At 50.0% G+C, this 27,110-nt stretch overlaps 1 protein-coding gene across 7 annotated transcripts in view; it reads right to left on the reverse strand.

Moving 5' to 3' along the window:
* The window catches only part of FNDC3A (fibronectin type III domain containing 3A), a 1,489,010-nt gene that overhangs the window by 1,041,940 nt on the left and 419,960 nt on the right, over nt 1-27,110 (reverse strand). For all 7 annotated transcript variants that reach the window (XM_086934979.1, XM_086934981.1, XM_086934980.1 and 4 more), the window contains one exon: nt 237-312. In XM_086934979.1, the coding sequence (XP_086791105.1) occupies nt 237-312 (76 nt within the window). The remainder of the gene's footprint in view (nt 1-236; nt 313-27,110) is intronic.

Genomic DNA, 27,110 nt, shown 5'->3' on the forward strand with positions numbered 1-27,110 from the left:
GGTAGACGCATTGTAGTAAACAGAATGCCAGCAAAACAGAGTTTTTGTAGAATACGCTGTGAAGATAAAGTCGACCACAGAAAAATTAGGTGAAACCTTGGCTCCAGTTGGAAAAAAGTAACTTTTAAAATAAATAAATATGTGATGAAGTTTAATGAGTGACGCCAATTTCCTGCAAATAACCATATCAGTTAGGATGATACCGTTTTATCTGCACACAAAAATATAAACCATACCTGTAATGCACTGGTACTGGCCATCTTCTCTCCTTATTGTAAATGCTTCCCCTGGGTTTACCTGCACCAGAATAACCTACAAAATATGCAAAATATTACAGGCAGTAAGACAAAATACAACTAAGAAAGGGTATATATGCAGTTCACGATGAGCACATACAATGATAAAAAACAAAAACAAGTTTGTTCTCCTCACAACAGACCCTTTTAGCACAAGCAAAGAGCTTAGCTAGACAAGTAACATTTTACATAGAATTCTCGCAGATTCTGGCACTGCACCTCCTGGCTGTATACGAGGAGGCCTGGATGAAGGGATGCTTACCTCCCTTCCTCCGCTGATGTCACCATTCTGAAACCAGATAAACCCTCTAAAGGCTGCGACTCACACAGGCCCCAGTCCATTATGAATGTAGGCAACAACATACTTGCCAAGTTGCTCACGAACAGGCTACTGCCACTTCTAACTGACATCATTTGGCCCAATCAATAAGGCTTTATACCGCAATACATATCTTTAATTCTTTCAAAAACAATGATTTTTTTCCCAATGTTTGTAGGATTCTCGAAACTGTCGCTATCCCAGCCCATGCATACTTCCTATTCCGGGCTCCACGGGGGGGACCATGAATCCGGCGTGATTTTTAACAACTTTTAAAAACATAAATGGACGTTATTAAATTGATGTTTGAGTTAGGTAGTAAAATAACATAGAAACTTATATTCCAATAAGTAACACTAACTTACAAGGTTCTTATAATGCAAATTTTTAGATTCTGGGTGGCATGGTGGCGCAGTGGCGCCGCTGCGACGGAACCACGGATTTAATGTGACAGAGCAACAAATACATTTGATTGGTTTGGACACTTGCCAACCTCTTATACTGAAAGTTCCTTCCCATTTCTTCTTCTTTGGATGTGTATCCTTAGTCTTGACACCTCTGCACCTCAGGTGGAACACTTAAATTTTTTCTGGTGTTTTTGAAAATGACATCAGGAGGAGAAAGAGAGCAGGAGGAAGAGCAGCGGAAACAAGAGGAAGAACAACAACCACGAAAAAAGAATCCATCGCATGAAAATGTTTCTCCATACCATCTGGAGAAAAAGGGTGGTAGTAAAGGTTGTTAAATGCAACTTTTGCTTTGAGGATGTGGGGCACCAACTCAGACGTTGCGTATTGCCTTGAGCAGCTAGAACATTACTGGAAACTCATCCCTAGTAAAGTAAGTTCTAAGGAAATATGGGGCCTGGTTGTACATTTCTCTCCACTCCAGCGACAATGTGAGTCCCCAGCACTGACTGGGATTCAGGAAGAGGGAGTTCACACAAGGATGTTCCCTGCTGGAGCTGAGTGCCTGGCTGGTCTAGAGAAAACAAGACATACCATACCCTGGTACTGACACAGTAGGCTACCTATGTGTCGCCTACCCGCGTGCCTGAGCAACCCTGATCAACTATGAATGTTTTATTTGAGAGAGCGTATTAAATGATCCAATCAGGCTCTACAATCTCATGCTGGATTCCAAGCTGCATCGTACATAGGGGTTCCTTCGGCGCCAAACGGGCCGAAAAGCTCCCGGACCACATGGGAGCATATGGCCCGAAAAAGACCCCTGGTGTGGATGGCCTCCCGGTGGAATTTTATACTGCGTATGTCGACCTGTTGGCCCCCAGATTGGTGACACTGTATAATACTGCGAGGAAAGAGAGTATCTTACCTGCCACCACTTGAGAGGCGTTAATTATATTGTCGCTAAAACCGGGTAAGCCTCCCCATGACAGGACTGCCTATCGGCCATTATCAATGCTGACCACGGATTATAAAATCTTGAGTCGGAATTTGGTGACTCGCCTGCTCCCATATATGGTTCAATTAATACACACGGATCAAGCGGGTTTTATACCAACTCGGAATATGGCTCAGAATGTACAGCGTCTCATTACAATTTTGGAGGCTGACACCTACCACAAAGAGTCTGCTGCCATTTTGGCAGTAGATATCAAGAAGGTTTTTGAGAGCTTAGAATGGCCATATCTGTTCCAAGTCATGCGACAATTTGGATTGGGAGATGGCTTTGTAGATTGGACATCTCTTTTGTTTAGACAGGTCACAGCGCAGGTGAAGACGGGAGTGATGATATCAGACACTTGCTCTGTGGGTCGAGGGAAGAGGCAGGGTTGTCCCCTCTCTCCTCTATTGTTCGCCCTGGCCATGGAACCGCTGGCGGCGCAGGCTAGGATGGGCTTGCATTATGCAGGATTGAGAGTGCAAGAGCAAATTCATCATATCGCATTATATGCCGACGATCTCCTTCTGTTTTTGGCTGATGTGGAAGGTGCCCTTCATGGTGCGAAGGTTTTATTGGAGGACCTTGGAAAAGTTGCCAGTTTAAAGGTAAATTGGACAAAGACTTGCCTGTTCCCCACGGTGCTGCAGGCTGAGGGCCAAGTATATATGCAGGGGGTACAATGGGAGCGACAATGTCTGATGTATCTTGGCACTCGCATTTATCACACCCAAACTGATCTTTTGAAGGGTAACGTGGGCAGGGCTAGCTGACAACTTAAGGGTTGTATTGAGTTTTGGGGTACGCTCCCTCTTTCGGTAGCTGGGTGAGTGGCCATTCTCAAAATGGTAGCGCTCCCCAGTCTGCTGTATTATTTCAGAACGCTGCTGATCTGGATCCCAGCATCTGTTTTTAAGCAACTCCATTCAATGGTGGTTGGGTTACTCTGGGCTGGGGGACGGCGGAGAGTGGCTCTTAACACACTAATGAGACAGCAATCGGAGGGTGGACGGGCAGTCCCTGATTTTGAATTGTATTATTTAGCGGCACAACTACAGTGGCTTACTCAGGGGGTGGCACGGACGTTCCGCAGTGCTGATGATGGGGAGAGGAATCAGCTACATAGGCAAACGCTTTCCAAACTGCTATTGCAATTGCCACTCCCATCCTCCTCTCTAACTCGAGAGATGGGGACATTTAAGCTCTGCTGGAACAGAAGTCAAAGACGCCAACAATTACAGCGTCCATATGCCCCTAACATCCTGTTGGCGATATGTAGTGTCCTACCTCATGGCGGAAGCTGGGGGCGCTGATGGACTGGGCGGAGAGGTGGCTGACCACCATAGGGGATCTATATGAAGATGGCTCTTTGATTCCACATGAGGTATTACAGGACAGATATGAATTGCCTCGGGGAGACTACTTGTTACACTTAGCGTTCCTAGCATCAGGCGCTTTGGAAAATAGGACTCAGGGAACCGCCCACCTCCATGGTTTGTCAGTATGTAGTCCTAGCTGCTGGCGCCATCAAGGCAGTTACCTGCTTATATAGCAGAATGACAAGCGAGCGATTGACCCCACTAGTAACGGTCCGGCAGCGATGGGAAGTAGATCTAGGTGACAAAATCCTTGAGAAGGCATGGGCGGGACTGGTGGAACGTGCATGGAAAGGCACTAGGAATGCACGCTTTCAGCTAGTGCATTTCTTTATTCTTCATCGAGCATACCTTACGCCTGAAAATATTTATAAATATTTTAATGTGAGTTCAGCAATGTGCCCACGCTGCGGTTTGATAGGAGCGGATTTCGGCCACATGCTGTGAAATTGTTCTCAACTTGGTACATTTTGGGAAGAGGTGGTCGCTCTTTTACATACTGTCACTGACAGGGACATAGAATCCACTATAGGTCTCTGCTTGCTGCACTGGTTCCCCCATACCTGTCGGAATAAGATAACAAGTACGTTTATGGACTTGGGACTTCTGCTAGCGAACAGGGAAATAACAGCCCACTGGAAGGCCAAGAAGGGCCCTTGTTTTCAGAGATGGCCTACTGAATTTATTAAATGGGCGGAATGCAAGGGAATCACGAGGCTGCAGTTGGCAGCCAGTGCTAAAAGCGATAAGACATTGGAGCTGGCAAGTGCCTGGGAGGCACTAGTACACTTATTGAAAACGCAGCATACTGACTCTGACAAGGACTCGAGCTGGAGACTTGAAAACCAGCTACTCTGCTATCTAGGTTGATTTGAAAACCTGCTACTCTGCTATAAGTGAAGTAGTGTGGCTCACTGGTTAGAGGCGGCAGACCCGAGAGCAGAGGACAGCCCGGGACCAGGGTTCGATTCCCGGCGCGGCAGGTTTCTGGACCAGGGTCAACGGACTCGATTAATTCTCTCGCCTCGGTGCCCACTCTGATCAGCGATCACACTCGGCAACTCTGGGCATTAGCTTGCCTCATCTTCACTAACGGCCCCACCAGACCGCCGGGGATGCCTGGTCTCACCCTGGAGATACCCATTAAGGGACCATCTCTCAGGGAAGCCAGGAAGGGTTTCGCAGCGGTCGAAGCGCGGAGATACTCCCCTGGGAGTGATTCTAGCGCTATTTAAAAACACGCAAATAAATGGTAATTCCTCATTGAGCAGGGAGACTGTGGTTCCGCCACTGACAGCAATAAATCATTTGCATTTGGGACAATTTGAAAGTGCTTTGGTTGTTTTGGACCTCTCTGATTTTGTTATTGATCTTATTTCGTTTAGCAATGGCTCCATATTAAGATCTATGGTTAGACCAAAAAGCAGCACTGTTAAACCATATCTTACTTGTCTTACTCAATTAAAAATGGTCTAAATATTATCCCATTAGCTCTAACTTTTGCTCTACGTTTGTGACAGCTGGTCAGTTTGACTCAAGGCCACAGACTTCAGCATGGAGTCCAGAAAGCTACAATCCACTCCGTCAAATATATTTTCAGCATCGAGAGAACTATGGAATGGACGCTTCATCTATTTCTAGGTGTTCTCACTTCTTTGCAGAGATTTAAGAAAGCCTGATCCTTCCAGGTGGATTAGAAAAGAGGGCTTGTTTAACAAAACTGAGACCTGTAGGTCAGTTCGAAGCTTCACAAGCAATTTTAGCACACATATTGGGCAATATGAGTTACAGTGGGAAAGATTCGTGCCTAGTTTTGGTATAATCGAAATGAGTGGATCAGTCCTTCAGTGCTCGTTAAAACTGGTACTTTCTGGATGGCTGAGGCGGTGCCCAAGCCAGGCAGAATCTTCAACTCCTGTCAGGGTTAGGTGATTACACTCACTGTATGGCCTGCGCTCACCCTTGGGTAGTTTGGCACTGAGCAGTCAGGCTTGTCACAAAGGCAATGTATAAAGCATTGGCACAGCACTCTCACACAAAAGAGACTTAACATGTGCTGTATGTAAATAAAAATTGCATTCAACACAAACATTAATCAACACAACATGAACATCATGTATTTCTGGGCATAATTCACACTTGGAAATATTTCTAGCTGTCCTAGGCCCAACAGTGTTAAAATTACATCAGTAATATGCCCACTTGGGAAAATCCTATTTTACCCCCAGCACCCTTGTGTGGTGTGATACGTTGTCAGAACTGGGCCCATCCAGGAAATTAACTCAAATCAAATCTATATATTTCTAGGGTGCACCCCAGGTCACACCCATATCAGGAATGTGTACACACAGGAATTTATAAAACTGTTCAGCAGCACCATGGGTCATTAGGTAATGAAATAAACAAGTAAAACGACACCGCTGCACGATGCAACTATTAGCAAGCTGTTCTCATGCAGCACACTCTCCCAACACTCCCACAGCGCTGAAACGCGATGCACAAGATATCGGCATGTCCTTAAGAAGCACACTTGCACATACACGCACTCGCCACTGTAACGCGGTGCAAATGTTATTCGGCATGTAATTTTTTATAAATGCCGACACCATGGCAAAATCCTCCCCACACCTCTCAGTTAACCTCACTACAGGTTTGAGTAAAAAAAAAAAACCTTACTATACCAGTGTACGGCAAGAGTCATACTTAGTCAGGGGGCCCGGGGGAGAAGGCTGGAGTAACTATCAGGGTAACCAGGCAACAGTCGACCCTTGGGGGGTTGGCCACCACTTGGAAAGTTCACCCACTTTATGCGACTAGAGGCTGTCCCAGTTCAATCAAGAGGTCCTTAAATTCGCCTTGTGGCACCAGCCTAGTTCTACGAAGCACAGGGGGGCCACGCAGTCTCTTGACCCGCTTTGGATAAATCTCGGTAGTGTTCCTCAGCCCAGTCACTTAATCTCACCACCAAGGCCCGATCCGGACGATACTACCCGGCAACATGAAAACGTCAGACAAGGTGAGGAGAAGGCTGTTGATTCGCAAAACTGAGGGTAAAATTGAATACTCAGTGAATGGGGGTACAGCAGTCCCCGCACCCCACGGGAAGTGATACATAACATCTGGTGCACATTGATCCGAGTCGCACCAGACAATCCGGTCACAATGAACCACGAGTCGGGTTTGCCGGACCTCCCAGGAAATGAGTCACAACATCTGGTGCGCAATGATACAAGTTGCACCAGACAATCCAGTCCCAATCAACTAAGAGTCAGGTTCGCCGTACCTTCCTGGAAATGAGGCACAACGTCTGGTATGCAATGATACTAGTCGCACCAGACAATCCGGTCCCACACACACAGTCGCAAGTTCAGTAGTACTGTACGAAGTAGAAAGTGGCACTACTACGGATGTGCTCTCCCTCCAAGGGTCACAACCTGTGGATCAGACACCCCATGCAATGAGCATGCAGTCGGCATGTCACACGAGAGGGATGCAGCACGGACGACGATGCAGGTCACACTGAGTCCCGCAACCGGTAAATCTGCTCATCACCAACGAGATGCTTGTGCTTGCTGAGGCCCTACAATGCAGGGGCCACATTCCTTAGATGCAGGCACAGCTTGGGGGTTCTGTTCAAGGCAATCCAGTATCCAGGCAGAATACTTAGTTTCACGCACACACCATGCTGCAGTCAGGATCCAGCATACGAAGTAGTCACTTAAGAGGGCACCACTCTCCAGGTGGAACATGAAGACTGTGTAGGTCTCTCACTAGAAGTCTTTGATGTCCCTGAGACCTCCACAAAGAACAGGGGAAAGCCAACAAACCCTTCAAAGAGCACACTCTAGGGAGACACACAGCAGCAGGTAGTCAGCCCAGGCCAGCCTCTTTTCAGGCAGGGTGCACAATCCCTTCCAATGGCAGTCTCATCCTTATGCACAACAGATTCCTCTGGCAGTGTACACCCCGCAGCCCAGGATGTCTGGTCCCAAGTGTATCTCTGCCCTGCAGAAGTGTGACACCAGTAGTTATACTGTAGTGTGCCATGATGTAGGGTGTGATTCAGAGGATTCCCCCTTGAACCACAGACGTCGTCCCTAAATTTCAGATCTGTCTGCCATGAGGCCTTGAAATGCAGATCTTAATCTTTAGTGGGTCCATGATCTGGCTTCCCAGAGGCCAAGTGTCAAAACCTCTCCCCCCTATTTATTCAGCCAAGTACTCAAATGGCAGAGGTATGTTGTTCCAGTTGCATGTCTGATGTTTATTGCTGTCTCTGGGGAATGTACAGATGTGCTCTCCCAGCCGCTAGTGTGGACTGATGTCAAACTAAAAGGCACACAAAAGAGTTTAGTGCATAGAAATGCCCACTTTCTAGAAGTGCCATTTCTAAGCTATTAATGACAAATGCACCTTTACAACAAGGGAGAATTTGTCATTGTGAATCCAATGATAGTAAACAACATGAGGCTGCTCATTTGTAAGCCACCACTGCAGCTTAAAGTCCTCTCAGCCATTATCTCATGTTAACCTATGGGGGAGAGCAAACCTCACAGGCAGTGAAAATACAAATGGGGGTTTTCACTACCTCGGTAGAGAACACAAAAGTGTACCTACTCTGCCTTTCACCTATCATTTGCTCCACCCCACCAGTGTTCACCCTAAGGGTGCTCTAGTGTTAATGAAAGGCACCCTCAGCATTGATCAATGATTTAGAAATGTCAACCGGAGCATAAGTGCAAATGTGCACAGACACAGGCCTGCAATGGCAGGCTTAAGACATGTTTGAAAACACCATGAGGATACTCCCTGCTGTAAGATAAAACTGTAGTGTAAATGTCATTCAGCTATTCCGCCATGTTGAGCCTGGCTGTATCATTCATGGTCACTTGTAATTTGTTGATGAGTTTCTGAGGGAGGCCGAGATTTCAGGCATTCCCATAGTCTAATCTAGAGATAATTGTGGCTGACACAATCATCTGTAAAGTGGCGGTTGAAAGGAGGGGGCGAGTTTCTGCAACTGTCTCATTAGACCTGTACAGGTTCCAACCACGGTGGCAACTTGATTAGCCATGGAGAGTTCGGCCTCAATCTTGATGCACAGGCTTTTTACAACGGGTACTGGTGTGTGGGTGATTCCAAACTCTTGAGGTCAGAAAAGGTCACTCCAGTGATTGTTTTTCAAGGGGATTATAAGGACCTCTGTTTTGTAGGGGTGTCCTAGTTTAGTGAACAACCCCCTCAGCATTGGCTAATGGTTTAAAAATGCCTACCTGAGCAAGTGCACACAAAAAGGCTTGTAATGGCAGGCTTCAGATATATTTTAAAAGCTATTCTTGTGGGTGGCACATTAGTGCTGCGGACCAGTAATAGCCAGTGCAGTACATGCCTTGGGTGGTACTCACAAGTACCGCACCTAAACCAATCAAGTAAGCACCACTTCCTAGCATGTGTAAGAAGGGTGTGTGCGCTTTCACAGTGTATTACAGAGGGAAAGTGTCCAAGGTCGAAAGGCCATGAAAAGAGAATCAGCAAAAACCAGGAGAAAAAAAGCAAAAAAGTTTTAGGGAAATCCCTTAAGAATGGCCATGTCCAATAGTGCTTCACCGTTCCTTCTTTCAAAAAGAAATTAAAAAGTGGTGTGAGCTACACAACTCCGGACCTCCTGATCACGATGCAAGAGGCGGATCATTTGCCTCAAACCCTGTCAGACCACTCACCAGTACTGCTGGTATTGACGTTGCCTAACATTGCGCGTCCTTCTAGATCTTGACGCTACCCAACTGACGCTTTATTGGACATTGGCTTTCAGAGTGAAGTGCAAGATGCGATCGTAGAATATTTCCATACCAACACGGGCTCTGTACCACACTACGCCACCTTATGGGATGATTTCAAAGTCTATATCAGGGGTGTTTGTGTAGCAAAGCAAGCCGCAGTCTTGCGCATAATTCATCAGGACCTCAACGCTACAAAGCAGGTGCTGCGGGACTTGGATGGCTAGACGCTTGCTGGCACGCCCCCTCTTCATTGCATCAACGTGCGAAACTCTTGGGTGACTTTCAGGAGCTTGCATTACGAGAGACGGCCTATTTGGGGAAATGTGAATTTGGTTGGATGAGAGGCAATATATAGGCACTGGCACTTAGGTACACAAGAACACGTAATAAGCATTCACAGATGAATGTATTTTTGGTCTTTTTATTCTTTGTTGCGCTTCACATGATACATTTAGCCAATGCATTTTGCCCAAACATGGGCTTCTTCCGGGCAGTATGATATTGCGATGGACGTGTCCTTTGACACGTGTGTCCAAGAAGATTAAAACTAATCCTAGTGCACATAGGTGAAGCTCATGGTAGAGCGAAGTTCAACGGGTATTTTAGAGTTTGGTGTTCTTCAAAGCGGTATTAACCGCAAATTAAACCTGAAACGTTATCCGTAAATGACGTCCTCAGGCCAGCACGGTAAGAGCGAGGAAATATTGGGGAAATATGCACGTGCTCGTTTGTATGGGGACGGAGAGAGGCCAGGATGCACTCTGGCCCATCTGTTCACCCCTCGACAGCATACCTCATACATCACGCAACTCCAAACTGCAGACGGTGCCTGTGTTACGCGTGGCGCTGATATTCTCTCTACCTTCCTGTCCTACTACACTTGACTATATACTACATGTTCCCCACCAACGGGCGCAGCCCTCTCTGATTATTTAAAGAAAATAGCGATGATATGGCTTGAGAGGGGTCAACAACAATTTTTGGCTTTGCCTATTGGTGCGGACGAGAACATAGAAGCCATTGATGGTCTGGATGGCTCCCGAGACCCCAGCACGGACGGCCTTACCGGCATGTTCTATAAAGCTTATAAAACACTATCGATCCCACATGTTTTGGAGGTCTGTGCGGTGGCGTTGGACTCGGGCGAACTACCTCCTACCATGCGAGAGGCACTTGTAACACTACATCTCAAACCCGGCAAGCCACCAGATAGAGAACTATATGAGACGCATCTATCACTCTTAAATAAAGACTACAAAATATTGGCAAAGGTTCTCGCAATACATATATCACTTTTAATAGGCCAGATCATATCTCCCCTTCAGTCGGGCTTTGTTCTGAACCACTCGACCTTGGTAAATCTACGTACTCTATGCGCTGTTGTTAATTAGATAGAACCCGCTCTTCCTGCTGTGGCGATACTGCTTGACGCTGAAAAAGCATTAGACTCCTTGGAGTGGAATTCGCTTCAGGCAGCGCTCACTAAGCTTGGCTTCCCACAAAACATCTGTTCCTTAGTCCGCTTACTATACACTGCACAGCTTAGAATGAAGGGGGTGCTCTCGGATAAATTCTCATTATCGCGGGGCACCAGGCAGGGATGTCCGCTCTCGTCCCTATTATTCATCATAGCAATGGACATGCTGGTGCAACATCTGCAGGAGCGCCACCTCCAGCGAGGGATTGGGTTCCCCCTGGACCCTCTCCTGGCTTCCTTATACGCCGATGATATTCTCTTATTCGTTCGAGAACCTGCCACAAATCTCTCTGATCATACGTTAGGTAGTGCGGTTCAGAGTATTTCCCGGACTAGTCATTAAATGGACCAAGTCTGAGGTTTTCCCCTTAACAGACCACACCCTCCCATTCACACTGGACTTCCCCTTGCGCTGGTGCGACGACCCCCCCAGATATTTTGGTGTTGTTTTACACTGCATGGTTTCGGAGGTCATCCATCTTAATTATGGTCCCGCCATAGACCAGCTTGCAGGACACATAGATCACTGGATAGAACTCCCACTATCAATGGCTGGCCGAATTGAGATGGTGGTTCTACCCCGGTTTCTATATCTGTTCTTAGACATCCCAATTCCACTCACGGTCACCTTTATTAACGCCCTTCGGCGAATGCGGACGCTGCTGGTCTGGGCGGGGACAGGCACAGGTGGGATGGCAGACATTAACAGCCTTTTGTGCGGGCGGTTTCGGAGTACCCGACTTTTATATATATTATTTGGTGGCACAGACACATTATGCTTATTTTTGGTATCACCCAGATATTTGATATTTGATATTTATTGGGATTTGTATAGAGCGACTATCGCTCCGAAAGGAGCATCTTGGCGCTGAGCAAACAGAAGAACCATCTTGGTGAAACAAGGATTAAATGGCTGCGAGGACCGATGAATCGGGCTGAGAGAATATCCAAGTCTTCAGGAGTTTCCTGAAAAGGCTTTCTGTAGGGGCGTGCCTGAGGTTGAAGGGGAGGCCGTTCCATGCCTTAGCCGCCAGGAATGAAAAAGTTTTTCCACCTTTCGTTTTGAGCTTAATTCTGGGTATAGTAACCAGGTTAGCTCCTGATTACCTCAGGCAGCGCGATGGAATGTAGCGCAAAAAGCGCTTAGTTAGATAGGAAGGGCCTGTGTTCCTGGTGGCTTTGAAAACCGTGACAAGGAGTTTAAAGAGGATTATTTTGTGCAGGGGCAGCCAATGGAGAGTGTTAAGGGCTGCTGAGGCCGAGGACCTTCTTGGGAGTTTAAGAACGAGCCTGGCCGCTGCGTGTTGGACGCTTTGCAGTTTCTTAAGGGTGGACTTCTTTATTCCTGCTAAGAGGCCATTACAGTAATCCAGCCGGGATAGGATCAGGGCCACAGCGACTGATTTCCTGGCTGAGATAGGAAGAAAGTCGAAGAATTTCTTCAGCTGTCTAATGAGGTTAAAACAGCACCCTGCAGTGATGCGCACATGATCGTCAAAACTGAGGGACGAGTCGAATTGGACACCCAGATTGTGGGCCGAGGAAACCGCACTCGGCAGGGCTTCAGAGTGTTGAGGCCACCAATCTTTTGGAGAAAAGAGGGTGTCTTTGCCTAAGGGTATAATTTCAGTTTTGGCGCTATTGCACTTGAGATGGTTATTGTTGAGCCAAGAGAAGACTTGGGAGAGGCAATTCTGAAATCTGAGGGCAGCATCGGAGTGTTTTTTATCTATGGTGACGACAAGTTGGGTGTCGTCAGCATAAGATGTTACGAGGATGCCGTGGGATTCAATCAATGTGAGCAGGGGGGCCATGTAGATGTTAAAAAAGAGTGGACTGAGTATGGACCCCTGAGGCACACCTGATGTAGTGGGTCTTTCGCCTGAAAGAAAGGGGCCTAGTGAAACTGTTTGTGATCTGTTGGATAGGAATGATGTTATCCATATTAATGCAGTACCCGTCACACCAATCTCGCGCATTCTGTTAATGAGGATGTCATGAGAGATGGTATCGAATGCTGCGGTTAAGTCGAGCAGGATGAGTACAGCGTGTTTCCCCTCTTCCTGCAAGAACTTAATGGTGTCCGATAGCTCTATCAATGCAGTTTTGGTGGAGTGGCCAGGGCGGAAACCAGATTGCTGTGGGTGCAGTATGTGGTTGTTTTCCACAAAGGCTTTTAACTCCTCGTGTACTAGCTGCTCAGTGATTCTGCCTAGTGCCGGAAGTAGGGAGATTGGGCGCATGTTAGATAGATCTGTCGGGGATTTGTTTTGTTTTTTCATTAGAGGCTTAACAATGGCCTTCTTCCATTCAGCGGGGACAATGCCTGAGCTGAGGGATTCATTAACAATGGTATTGATTGGAGGGTTGACGGCCTCAATGAGAAGGTGGAGGATACTCGGGGGACAGGAGTCCGTGGGGGCTCCCGATCGACAGGTCATAATGGCCTTCTGTGTTTGTAACAGGGAAACTGTTGAGAAGTTACCCAAAGAGGGTGAATTAGTGTCGGCAGCTTGTGGGAGGATTGAGGGGGGGGGGAAATCCTTATGAATATTATTGATTTTCTCAATGAAGAAATCAGCAATTTGAGCGCAAAGGGTTTGGGATGGAGGAATTTCCAGTGCAAGGGCTTTGGGGTGGGTGAAAGATTTGACTATATTAAAAATGGTATGTTGTTTCTGGTTGGCTACTTCTATGGCTGTGGTAAAGAACTCCTTTTTAGCTTTTTTTATGTTGGAGAGGTATTGTTTCCTGGATGTATAGGGTTCTGGAAGTATGATCGTAAGTTTTCCTCCACTCTCTTTCCAGGACCCTGCACATATGGTGGCTTTCGGTGAGGGCCTGGGTATACCAGGGGGCATTGGGCTTTCTTTTGCGGGGGACTGATTTTTGAGTGGTTGGATTGGAGATGGCCGAAACCAGTCTATTAATCCACGTGTGGAAGTTTTTGGAGTCTTGCGATACGTCTCCGACGATGGTGGGGGGGGGGGCAAGAGGCTGGGGGTGCAGCCTAATGCGCTCAGCTACTTTCTTCCAGTTGGTCGAGAAGGGGGTGGGGAAGTTCTTAGTGTTTGGTTGCGATAAAGGTTTTGCCTTGATAGAAAAAGGTATAAGACAGTGGTCAGTCCATATTTGTGGGATTGGGGGAGATACAGCTAGAGTGACTAAATTTGTACAGATGCCGTCTAGCGTGTGGCCAGCCCGGTGCATAGGGGGAACAACCAATTGAGAGAGGCCAAAAATGTCAAGAGATTGTTGGAAATTTGAAGTGTGAGGGTCTTCGCGGGATTCCAAATGAAGATTAAAATCACCAAGAAGAGTGAAGGTGGGATAATGGGTCATGAGAGATCCAAGGGTTTCGTCGAGGGAATTCAAGAAAGGTGTTGCGTTTCCAGGGGGGCGATAGACAAGTCCTCCTGAGAAAGAGGTGGAGGCGTTGATTTGAATCACAAAGCCTGTGCCCTCACAGTCCTTGAGCAAGGCCAGTTCAGATGTCTGGCACGTAAAGGATTTCTTAATGATGATAGCTAACCCTCCTCCCCTACCGCAGGGTCTGTCCCGCCTATGGATGGTAAAGTCGGAAGGGAGGGCGGTTGCTAAGTCGGGGTTGGACGCGTCATTCAACCAGGTTTCGGTGATGAAAAGGGCGTCTAGGTCGTGAGAAAGTATGAGGTCGTGGATGTCTTGTCCATGACATGCCAACGATCTGGCGTTGATGAGTCCACAGTGAAAGGTGATAGACTTGTGTGTTGGTGAGGGGAATGGGTAAGGGATGATGTCGGTGGATCCCAGGGATGACCATCTGCAGGAGCGGCATGAAAATGGGCCCCAGAGACAATCGGTGGGGGGGTGTCCCTTACAGCTATGACTAGCCATTGTCTGACGCACTGAGAGCAGCTCATTTGAGTCATACCTGATGACTGGAAGGGTTTGGACAGCATGGCTCGCTCCCGGCGCGATCCTGGCGCAGACGGGCTTGGCTTAGGCGCGGCTTTGGCGCGCGACCGGCGCGCCCGCTGCGCCAGCCCGCTGCGCCGTCTAGCCGGATAGCACATTTATACAGAGGAAGGAGGGTGGGAGGACGGCGCGACTAGAGCGCTGACCTCACCTGCCTCGCTCAAGATGGCGCCCACCGGCGCGATCCTGGCGCAGACGGGCTTGGCTTAGGCGCGGCTTCGGCGCGCGACCGGCGCGCCCGCTGCGCCAGCCCGCTGCGCCGTCTGGCCGGGTAGCACATTTATACAGAGGAAGGAGGGTGGGAGGACGGCGCGACTAGAGCGCTGACCTCACCTGCCTCGCTCAAGATGGCGCCCACCGCCGCCGGATGTTGGTAGAAGACGGCTGGGCTGAAGGGAGAGGAAGAGTAGGTGTCAAGAGTGTCAGTGTACCTGAAGCTCAATTCACCTTAGCTGACAGCCCCCCAAAGGTAAAAAGTACGACGGCTTTAAAAGCAGTTTAAAAACGCTCCAATTACAGTGCTAGTAATGTTAAGATCAAGTTTGCATAAAATCGCTATTTTCGAATTCTTCAGCAGCTCGCAGCCCCAGTACCTCTCACCAGGGAGAGCTTCTGAAAGATGCGCCCTTACAATTTCTAAAAACCCGAATATACTCAGGTCCACCGTTCTCACTTTTCCATTATCCTCCCGCTTGGGCTCAGGAGGACTCTGGCTGAAATTCATACATTGCAAACTACATGCTGGGCTTGGGGACGTCTCCGCAAATATCTAAAATATGACCACTTGTACTCACCGCATCTGCTGATTCTGGATAACCTGTGGCTGTCTCTTACAACTGAGGCTCTAACACATCTCACGCTCACTTGCTGTCGGCACCGAACCGTTGGTGACATGTTCAGAAACAGACAAATGCACTCAGTAACGGACATGACAGAGGACCGTGACATGTCCACACTAGACCGTTTTCTGGTGCCCAGAACGTGAAATTCGCTGGTCGCGGCACTGAGCCCCTTGGCTGTGGAGGCCCCAGAGTTTCTACCCCTCACCACAATAATTACCTAATCTGACAGCACATATCTAGTTTTCAGATTGTATCATCTTGCACAGACACTTCGATCTGCGGTGGGCAGGGGATTGTGGGCGGCCTGGGAGGGGGATCTGACACACCCTTTGACAGTCAAGATGTGGGCCTATTGCTGTGAGCAGACTCGTTATGTATCCAACATTTACAAGCATAAACTTCTACATTTTAAATATATACATAGAGCTTATGTCACCCCCCTGCTGCTGGCACAGATGGATCGCACTAAACCGGACAATTGTCAGAGATGCGCGATAGTGCATGCTGATTTATTCATTTAGCGTGGAATTGGCCTGCTGTCCTGGCGTTTTGGGAAGCAGTGTTTTGACATTTGGAACTGATGGTCGAGATCGAACTTAAGCCCTCGCCGATGCTGGCAATGCTAGGGTATGTTCTCCCTTTGAGTGTTGGGATTAGACGCTTTACTGCAATTGACTTGTTGTTAGCCAAGAGACAGGTCTCCCTGCATTAGGGCGGAGTTGCACCACCAGTGGTGAAAGTCTGGTTGAGAGATTTGATGTACTGCAACACGAACAGCGAAATCTATGTTCTCTCTGCTGCCTCTCACCTCCTGACCCAAAAATATTTGGCAGCCACTTAGCTCTTACTTGCTGCTCCATCCTAAGCTTACTGACTGATGACTCTCCCATTGCAAAAATAATTGCTGAAGCAGCTAACCATTTGTAACGAATTGATTCATCAAAGTTCTCTATTGTATGTACCTAAACTGTTGTTTTTTTTCTTCATTTCTCCTTTTTCTTTTGTTATTTGACGTCCTATTAGCAATTTTCATTCTACATGCTATTTTGCAAGTCAATATTTTGTCAATATGCTCTGCATTGTGCGCATAATGGCTTCAGTTTATCTTAGGAAAATTGTAATAAAAACAAGTTTAAAAAAAGATTGGTGTGAGCTTCGGTACGAACATTGGGCTACGTTTTTGGATAAAAAGCTATCATGCAGCCATACTGCCAAGGTGCTTTCACCACTTTTAACTAATCTGGTCATGCAAATTATCCTTTCACCCGCAACAATTACTCCAGGCCCTCACCTTTGACTCGTATAATCTTATACAAATTCTCTACCATGAATTAGTCCTCATTACCATCCATAGTGAAGAATTCCAGGCAGAATATCCTGACCGGTCCACTTTCCCTATATCTTTATATACTTAATTGCCCTCTTGTCTCTTAGCCACATTTACCCTGGTTTGTGCCTTTTTTCACAATCAACCTCTTTGCTAGTAGATTCCTGGTTTTGTTCCCACCTTTGTGGAAGTGTTTTATTGTCTTGACAAGAAGAAATTCAGTTCTGCCAATTTCCAAGGAGTGTACCTTTGCCTTAACTACCTTTCCTCGATGTTTTCTGTAAGAGTATTGCTTATGATGTATATCCAGTTCTTCCAATTCATGTGCAAATTTGTATAGATGTTTAATTATGTTGTATGCAAACTGATAATAAGTGATGCCTATGCCTTGTCACCCAATGGACTATAGAGATGCACTATGCTCCAACACAAACAATCAGGACATTGCTATGGTGCGCATGGTTCGGTACTTTTTTTTTTTTTTTTTTTTTGGAAAACCTTTATTAAACATTATAGGCAAACAAATACGGGCCTACAACCCACCGGCCGGCCTCGAGATCGTTTAAAGCAATCAGTAAGCAATTGGGCTCTCAGCAGCGTATCGAGCAGAACACGATTCATCCAAGTTACACTGTAATTAAGTGCGCCGCCGAGAGGTAGGAGGAGTGAAGGTTTAATTTTAAATTTTTTAAAAAGGTCCAGAGCAGTAGGAGCCAAGAAGGATCAGAGTCCAAACAATCCGTACCAGGACCGACATGGGCATCAGTATACAGGAGCATCAGCGAGCGTTATCTATTAAGCAAGAGGCTGGTGGCAAATAAAACAGGAGAGAAAGCAACCAAACATCATATGTACCCCAGCCACTACCCACAACGTACCAATCCACCCCTTGACCCAGGGAAATAAGAAGAAGAAAGAGTAAAAGAAGAAGAAGAAAAATAAGGCCCATAGTAACTGAACGGTCGAAGAAAAAAGGGAACCCCCCACCCTACACACATGCGAAGGCTACGGCCTACCCCCCCCTAAGCAGTGTGTCTGTCGCCCCAAGAATACCCGAAATTCAGAAGAAAGAGAAAGAAGGAAAAGAAGTCACATAAGACCGGAGGAGGGCCAATTAGACGTTCAAAACAATCTGCATTGTTACCCACGGCCACCCATCCCCGGACCCCGACCCAGTACCTGACCAACATTTAACTCCCAAAATGTCCATTAATGTCCCAGTAAAGCGCACCGCCGGACACAGCCAGAAGAGAGAAACATCCTCATCCTTGTCCCCTTCGATCCTGCATGTCGACGGAGTCCAGATCTAGAACAGCCACCGTTGACGGAGAAAGCGAAGGTGAGGGCCACTGCAGCGCACGGCGCCAGCCACCAAAATCCCTCCACCACAGAGCCAGACTATGAACGCACATCCAACAAGGGGCAACGTACAGCCGCAACGTTTGAAGGGCAGCCGACAAAGACAGCATTCTCAACTCCAGGATGGACCGGTGGGACCCACAAGGAAGTCCCGAAGCAGTCGTGAGGCAGGGCGCCCAAACACAAGTCTCCGGTGTCCGCCAAGGGCCAAGATCTTTACACAGCTCAGCAACAGTACTGGGAGGCTCAATAGCAACTACATCGCTCACAGCCAGCGCCATCAGGACCGTCTGCGCAGGGTGGCAATCACAGACAAGCAGAGGGTGTGGCGAAGTGCACAGCACAGGGGGTTCGACATGGCCATCCGAGGGCTCCGCAGTAACAAAGTTATCCGATTGGCATTGCAGGTCCAGGACCATGTCACGCACAGCAACACGGAGGTCTGTCAGGGCATGCATTACATCAGCCAGGCTGGGAGATGCCGCTGAAGGAGAGAGAACTGCCGTCCCACACACCCCGGGCGCAGGATCACGTTGTAACCCTCGAAGTTGGTTGCCTTCGGCCATCGCTGCAGCCCCTCGCCAGTAGCCGGTCCCCAAAGTTTGACACTCCGGGGAACACAGTTGTAGTACGGTAGCCTTCGCTCGGCCACCCGGCGTCAGTGCAGCACAATCCACGGAGACCACGCCAAATGGCCGCCGAGCGCACAGCTCAAAATGGCTCCCACTGCTGCTCTGGGGAACAAGAAGATGTCCGGCGCCGTCCACCGGCAGAGGGAAGGGTGAAGTCTATCGTCCACGGTGGCAAAATGGGTCCGGCGCGAAGGCGTGCAAGGCAGGGCGGCCCGCTGCAGCAGGGAAGGCAAGGCGGCGATAAATCTCCGTCAGCCGGCCCCGTCCTGATACAATGTGGCCGCGGTTACAGCTGGGGACTGCAGCCTCCGGAGAACAAAGACCCGATCCCAGCTCTGCAACACTGTAGCAGAGACCGGAGCACCTCGCCGTCTCTACCACCAGGATCGCGCCGGGAAACACACCGCTGGGCACAGGAGCGCCTCACGAATCCGAGACGCCGAGAAACGAGCAGGATAACTTGCAGGATGAGCAGCAATTCGGGAAACGAACGAGAGGGTCGGCGGAGCCGAGGGATCAGGCGGCCATCATGGTCGCGGGCTAGGCTCCTCCCCCCCATGGTTCGGTACTTTTAAAATGCAAGAAACGTGGCCAGAGTTGTTGGGGAGGGGGGTTCTTTCTTAGGGGGTGTTACATGGTTCCTTGTTCTTTAAGACGAATGCATACTCCATATATGAATGATCTATGTAAAGATGTATGTATATGTAACACAACAAAGACACTGCTGGAGCCTTCGGAAATACTTCACTACTGTAAAGTGTAGGACAAATGTTAAATGATCATGATGACATATGACTACTTATGGTGGGTGTGTTATTGGAGAACAAAAACAAAAAACAATACTGTATGGATGTATATGGAAATGTAAAAATCAATAAAATATGTTTAAAAAAAAAAGGATGGTAGATTTCCATCATCGTGCTATAACAATTTATACAGGGAAGTATATAAAATAAATGACAGTAGAATGCATTCTCCTACGATGAGACCCTAGCCAGATGTACCCAAGTGTACCTAGCATGTCTGTGGAGAATACCTCTAAGATAAAGTCAACCCCATTACCTGAAGTGAGAGACCGTGGGGCCCAGTCTTCGTCTCGAGATGGACACCCCGCAAGGGATGTCAGACCACTGCGAGCTGGAGTGTCTGCGTGCAGGAGCCTCAGCGTCTCACATCAGTGTGTCGGCATGGACGTCCTTTTCTCCTCTGTCAATCTCAGCAAGAGATGATGTATGTAAAACCAAAGCAGTACCCCCTGGGGATATACCTTGCTGTGTCATATCGGACTTAGGATGACAGAAGGAATGACCCTTATACATAGTTATTATGCAGGAGATGGTAGGCCTGTTGATCTGCTGTGATTTTAAGAATTCTCATGCATAATATGAATGAGGTTTAAGCTTTCGAAGAAAACCCCATGTTATCTCTGGACATTACAGTAACTAGGTAATAAATCAGTACTAAGAATCGTTAAGTAGTGTAATGGTACGGAGAATATAGGTGAAAGGTTAGGTGACTACCTGAGCCTGTATTGGGGTACCTATATGACACAATAACAAGAGGGCTGGTCTGGCACATAAAACAGACCGAGCAGAAAGGTAACCCGTTTGAGTTCCCAAAGCAGAGCCCTGCTGGGCAAGGGTCAGAATGAATAAAAGAACAGTGGAAAGAGAAGCAGAAAGAGAGTCAATCGAACTTTCTGTACAGTATAATACAAATTTCTGCCAAATGCAGGCATATACCATCTTAGTGGAGGGCCGCCTAAATAATGTTATATACTTCGGTAGGAAGGTCAAAAGCCATCAACTGCTGCCACTCAATCTCCAGTCATGACGGCACAGAGTTGCCAGGTTTGGGTGGAGGATCCTCCCCTGCTGCTGTGACAGAAGACCCTCCTGAAGGGGCAGCCTGACCCGAGGATTGATGCTCCTCTTCAGCAGCTCTGGATATCAGACTCTCCTTGCCCAGTCCAGAGCCACAAGAATGACTTGGGCCCAATCGCTCCTGATCTTCAGAACCCAGGGCAGGAGTGGTATGGGCGGAAAAGCATACAGGAGGCCTGAGCGCCACTCACGACGAAAAGCGTCACCAAGCGATACCCACCTTCGAAACTCCAGCGCGCAGTACTGCTGACACTGCGTGTTTTTTTCAGAGATGAACAAATCTAACCAAGGGTCTACCAACTCCTGAAAGAGACCTTGCACCAGCTCCGACTGGAGACGTCAACTGTGATCCGCTAGGAATCGATGGCTGAGTTTGTCCGCCCTTGCGTTCAGAGAATCTGCCAGGTGTTGAACCATCAGGGTTATGCCTTGCTGCTCCAGTCATGTCCAGAGATGCAGGGCCTCCCGACAAAGGGTACACGACCACACCCTGCCCTGCTTGTTGCAGTACCACACGGCGGTGGTGTTGTCCATGAACACCTGCACTAACTTCCCCATGACAGAGGGAAGAAATGCTTTCAATCACAATCAAATCATTCGGAGCTCCAACAAATTTATGGGAGCCCCAACTCCGCCTGAGACCAGTGTCCCCTGATCTCCACCTCTCCCAGATGGGTGCCCCATCCCAGAAGTGACGCATCTGTGACGACTGTGAGATCTGGTTGAGGAAGGGAGAAGGGTCTGCCGTTCACCCAATCGTGGTTCGTCAACCACCACTGCAGATCTTTCGCAGTTGCTTCTGAGATCTGAATCACATCGGTGAGATTTCCCTGATGCTGTGAGCACTGCAACTTCAAGTCGCACTGCAGAGCCCGCATACGCCACCGGCATGCTTCACTAAAAGGATGCAGGAGACCATGATAGAGGTCGAAACAGAGGTATCATAACATGAATATCCTGGACTCGCTGCGTGGGAGGATAGACCTGAAACTGCAGTGTGTCCAGAACAGCTCCAATGAAAAGGAGCATCTGAGAAGGAGTCAGGTATGTAGGCAAGTTTATAGAGAACCCAAGCAAGTGCAGGAGGTTTGCCGTTGTCTGAAGGTGGGAGACGACTGCCTGGGATGAGGACGCCTTTAACAACCAGTCGTCGAGGTAGGGGAAGACTGACACCCCTAACCTGCATAGATGAGCTGCGATGACCGCCATCATCTTGGAGAAAACCCGTGGGGGCACTGGTAAGGCCGAAGAGGAGCATGATAAACTGAAAGTGCTTGTGGCCTACCGTGAACTGCAGGAAACGCCTGTGGCCCGGCAGGATGAGGATGTGAAAATACGTATTCCGCAGGTCCAATGCTGCCATCCAGTCTTCTTAGTCTAGGGCAGACAAGACCTGAGCTTAAGTGAGCATCTTAAACTTCTCCTTCTCGAAGAAGAGATTGACGGTCCAAAGGTCTAAAATGGGGCACAACCCTTTGTTCTTCTTCAGAATCAGAAAGTAGCGGGAATAACAGCCACTGCCTACTTCTGAAACCGGGACCCTTTCTATAGCTCCCGTGGCCAAGAGAACTGTAACTTCCTCCTGGAACAATTTTAAATGATCATCCTTCAGCCGTTCCCGATTTGGCAGAATGAGAGGAGAAAAAGGAAGGAAAGGCAGAGAATAACTGTCCTGAATGATCTGCAAGACCCACTTGTCCAATGTTATGGACCTCCAGTGGGGGAGATGATGATAGAGTCTCCTGACAACTGGAGTAGTGCTTGGAGGCTGTGGATGCCAAGGGCAGGGTGGCCGAAGGATTCTGGCTTCCAATCCTAGGTCGAAATGAACCGCGTCAACGCACGGTTTGGGAAGCCTGCACAGGAATGTGGCTGGGATAGAGTTGACGCGACAGGAAACCCCTTCAGTTGCCACGAAAGGGGCAAAAGGAGTAGAAGAGAGGAGTAGAAGAGAGGCCCAAGGATCTGGCAGTAGTTCGAGAATCCTTGAACCCCACTAGGGCCGAATCTGCCTTTTCCCCAAAAAAAGCAGGACCTGCCATAGGAAATGCCCACCAAATTTGCCTGGACATCACCCGAGAAGCCAGTTGTCCTAAGCCAGACAAGGCCACTGTCTTAGAAATCGATCTGCCCAGCGAATCCGTTGTATCAAGGCCACACCTTAAGATGAATTTTGTTGCATCTTTCCCATCCTTATATGCCTGAGCGAGCACAGCCTGGGCCTCCTCCGGGACTTGTGGCAGCACTTTCGCAACCGTCACAAAAGGAGTTGGAGAAATGGCCCAATAACAATGCAGTATTCACTGACCGCAATGCCAGGCTGAAGGAAGAAAACACTTACTTGCCAAAAGAATCCAGCCTCTTGGATTCCCTATCCTGGAGGGGCGGAAGGGAACGCGCGCCCTGTGATGTAGAGGCCTGCTCCACCAAACTTTCAGGGGTGGGGTGATGGCTGAGAAACTTTGGGCTGCCCGAAGCCAGGCAATGGCGAAGTGCAATTGTCCTATTCAGAGGAGCCCTTGTGCTAGGCTTGGACCACAGTGCCTTAAAGGACATCAGTAATTGCTTCATTAAAGGGTAAAAGGGGTTCTGAGTGGGAAGCCCCAGGTTGAAGCACTTCAGTCAGGAGATTAGTCCTGACCTCCTCTGAGGGCAGCTCCAGTTCAAGGACCTTGTCTGCCCTCATGTCCTCTTCCTTAGCAACAGTTGGGAGAGAGGGCACACCAGTATCTGGAGAAGTATCCAGTCCACTCACTTCCCCAAGTTCCCCATACCAGTCCAAGTGCTCTTCAGAGTAATTTTGGTGTTCCAGAGGGTCCATAGACCTCTCCCATTCCTCTCCCAAGCCTAACATGTCCACAAAGTGCTCAGGCAACAACATAGAACCCCTGGGTTTAATTGACGTCAGAATTGGCATCGATCAACATTGTTTCCACTCTGTGTCGTCTGGGATAAGGATGGGGCTGGCACCACTGATGGGGACCGGTGGCTCAAACTTCGGGTCCAACGCCAGAGGAGGTCACAATGGCACGACTGGCGTCAACCTGGATCCGGGGTCAGATCCCTGAGGCCCAACCGGCGCCGTGGCCGGAGCCAATAGTATCAAATCTGATGGGGCCCTTTCGGACCCCAAGGGGCCTGAAGGCTCACCAGAGGGGTCGGCACGCACAAATATATGGCCCAAGACCTCATAGAACTCTTTGATCTGAGTGGGGGTCGCTCTGGCTCCTGGAAAAGGAGGGAGGCGCAAAGTCAACCAGAGCTCCAGCTCTGTACAACTATGCCTAGAGTTTCAGTGCTCCTTACCCCCTTCATCGAAGGACGACAGTTGAGGTGAAGATGAAGTCTGCTTGGACTACTACTTCTTGTGCCTATTGCCCAATTGTCCTGACAACCCCGAGTGGAACGAAGAGGACTTTGGGCTCCGAGAGCAATCCTGCGACCTCCACAGTCTCGCTTGACGGTGACTGTTGTCAGCCTTCAAGGAGCTTCAAGGCCCGCTCCCTTAAGGTCTCAGGAGCCATTGCCTGACAGTCCAAGCACGACTTTGGATCGTAGTCGCGCTTGAGACACCAGAGGTAGACGAGGTGGGGATCAGCGACTGACATCGGGCGATGACAGGCCACACACGGCTTAAACCCTGTCTTGCTTGAAGAGATCCTCACACACAATGGAAAATAATATGGAATTCGACAAAAACTTGGGAAAAAGCCTGTCAAAAAGTGACAGAGGGGAGGGGCGTGGCTTGGCCGACGATCATGGCGGTCGTGTAGAGCCTGTGCTCCGACCAGCCTGACCTTATCCTTTTTGAATATCCTTGCCCTGGGCATCCATTAGGGGTCCCCGTCGGTGATTCTGGCTGCTGGACCCGTGCACTACACTTGGTAGCGAGAACAGCCGGGTGGAGGCACCGATGACGACGAAACGACCCGGCAACGCTACGGGTCTCGGAAGATCCGACGAGGCTACAAAGCCGGGGCCTCGATTTTGGCGCTGCCCGGACCGGGAGCGGCTGTCGGCGGCGACGGTGGGCGCAGCGGGGCGCCGGAGCTCGGCAGAAGGGCTTTGTTGCTCGGTGAGGGGCCCCCCCGCGCCTTGAAGCAGACTCGCCATCCTACACCGGTGCAGCGCCCTGCTGGGAGCTGAGCGGGCGAACAACTAAGGAGACACCCTGAGAGGTAGCCGCCATCTTGGGCCGCCCTGTCTGCTGTGGAGTCGCTCAGCCGGGTGGCAGCAGCGGGCAGAGGAGGTGACCGTGCGGGAGCTGTGGGATCTCTCGGCTTGCCCTGACCGCCGGGAGACGCCGGTTCGGGCCCTGCATGGGAGAGGCCCCAGCCGGGGAGCAGACGGACTTGGCCTGCCTACTATCGGACGTGAGGCGCTGCCCAGGCGGTGGTGTTGTAGTGGAGGCGGTGAGTGCAGATTGCCCAGGGTCTCAGTGCCTCGGGGGCTAGATCGGACCCCGGTGGGGAGGACAGGCGGTGCCCAGCACAGACGGGGAATACAGGTGGAGGGGCCCCGGTCGTGGCCTCACCATAGCCGATTGCTGCCTCTCTGCGAGAGGGTGCCCGGTGCCCTGCCCGTGGTCCAACATGCCAGGAGCCGTGTGGAATTGAGGACGGGGGCCAGGAGCTTTGAGAGCGGCCCCAGAGGTTGGTGATCCGTTGTGGTCAGTTGCTGTCGGTGCCCCGGGTTCTCGCGCCTGGCTCTCGGGGTGCGTCCCGGTGCCGGGGGGGTTCCACTGTCCGAGACGCCCTGTGATACCATATCTGCCTGGGCTCTCCGCAGGAGCGGCGAGAGGAACACCGGCTGCACTAAACGGAGAGGAAGGCACCGAGGGGGCGCAGAGGGACATGGCCGGGTCCAATGATGTGAGAGACGAGCGGCAGCGACCGGTGGGACCGTCGTGACAGTGGTGAGCCGTGCCTGCCTGCTGCGGGGGGTTTCGGGGGTCGGGTCAGGCCCCGGCGGACAGGAACTAGTGGCGCCAGGGTCCTGTGGAGGTGTTGTGCGAAGGTGCCCATTGGGGCTGCCTGGATTTGGTTGGCTGTTGACCCCCGAGGAGTGCTCTTGCTGGTGGCCCCGTGGCATACTGGCCCTGCGGGACTAAAAAAGGGGACTCTGTGGTGTTGGGTGCGGCCCCTGGGCCTACAGTCTGCGTTGGACGACGACCTGCCTTGCCTCTGGCCTACACGGCTAGCCCATGACCGTGAGCTTGCCTACATAAGGAGTTCCCATTGCCTAGGACGCTGCGAGATGACGCGGGTTGGGGCCGGGTGTGGCCAGAGCAAGCAGGGGCCGATGGACAAGTTCACCGGGGCTGCGGGCCTTGGGGGATCCCAGGCGCCGGCACCTGACAATACGGCGCTGCTGGCAGCCATCACGCAGTCGAGAGATATGATGGACGCCACAATAGGTGCGGTAGGAGCCGATGTCACCCTTCTCCGCCAGGACCTGCGGAATGCAGTGGAGCGAATCACTAGTGCGGAGACCAGCATCACGGAGGTTGAAGATGATGTCTCCGTCCTAAAGAAAAAGGTCGCGTCCATGAAAAAGATACAGAAGGGTCTGGCCATGAGGGTCAAGGACGCCGAAGGGCGCGCTCGGAGGAATAACCTCCGCTTTGTGGGCTTTCCGGAGGGCTGCGAGGGTGAAGACTTCCTGGCACAATGGTTGGAGGGTTGGATCCCGGCAGACACGCTATCTCGCTGCTTTGTGGTGGAGAGGGCCCATCGGGCGCTCGTGAAAAAAACCCCTGTGGGAGCGCACCCACGGCCGATCATAGCCAAGTTCTTGAACTACTCAGATAGAGATACCATCCTGCGGCAAGCAAGACTCAAGGGCGAGCTAAGGCACGACAAGGCGAATATCCTAATCTTTCCCGACGACACCAGGTTGGTGCAGCAGCAGCGCAGTTGTTTCTAGTGGCCAAGGCCCGCCTTCGCGGCCTAAAGCTTCAGTACGCGTTGCTTTACCCGGCGCGGTTGCAAGTGATCTTCAAGTCCCGTACCCTGTTCTTCGACACTCCGGAGGAGGTTTTCCACTGGACAGACGAAACCGTGAAAGTTAGGGTCAACACGGCCAGAGATGGGGAGTCAGACTCCTCCTTCAGAGGAACTGCCCGGGGGGGCCTCAGAAGCCAGTGTCGGCGCCGTGGAAGGTCGTGCTCGAATAGGGACTCGCGATCGGCCGCCCGCAGAAACAGCCTCACTCAGGAACGGCAAGCTGATGGAACTTGATGGGAGTGGGCCATGAATGTGACTCAATGCATATAGGGATGAGGATGCTCAGGTGCACTGTTGCTTTAGGCTGGGAGCCCTTCCCGGTTTGAATGGGTGGGTGGGAGTGACAGCCTAGGTCCTATGGTTTGCCACAAGGGGATCAATTGGAGGACGTGGGGCTGGGTCACCCGTTGGGGACCAGGCCGCGATCCGACCGCGACAGGTGCTTGGGAGGTA

The sequence above is a fragment of the Lissotriton vulgaris genome, chromosome 8 (genome assembly GCF_964263255.1).
Source record: "Lissotriton vulgaris chromosome 8, aLisVul1.2, whole genome shotgun sequence".
In the NCBI taxonomy this organism is placed as follows: domain Eukaryota; kingdom Metazoa; phylum Chordata; class Amphibia; order Caudata; family Salamandridae; genus Lissotriton; species Lissotriton vulgaris.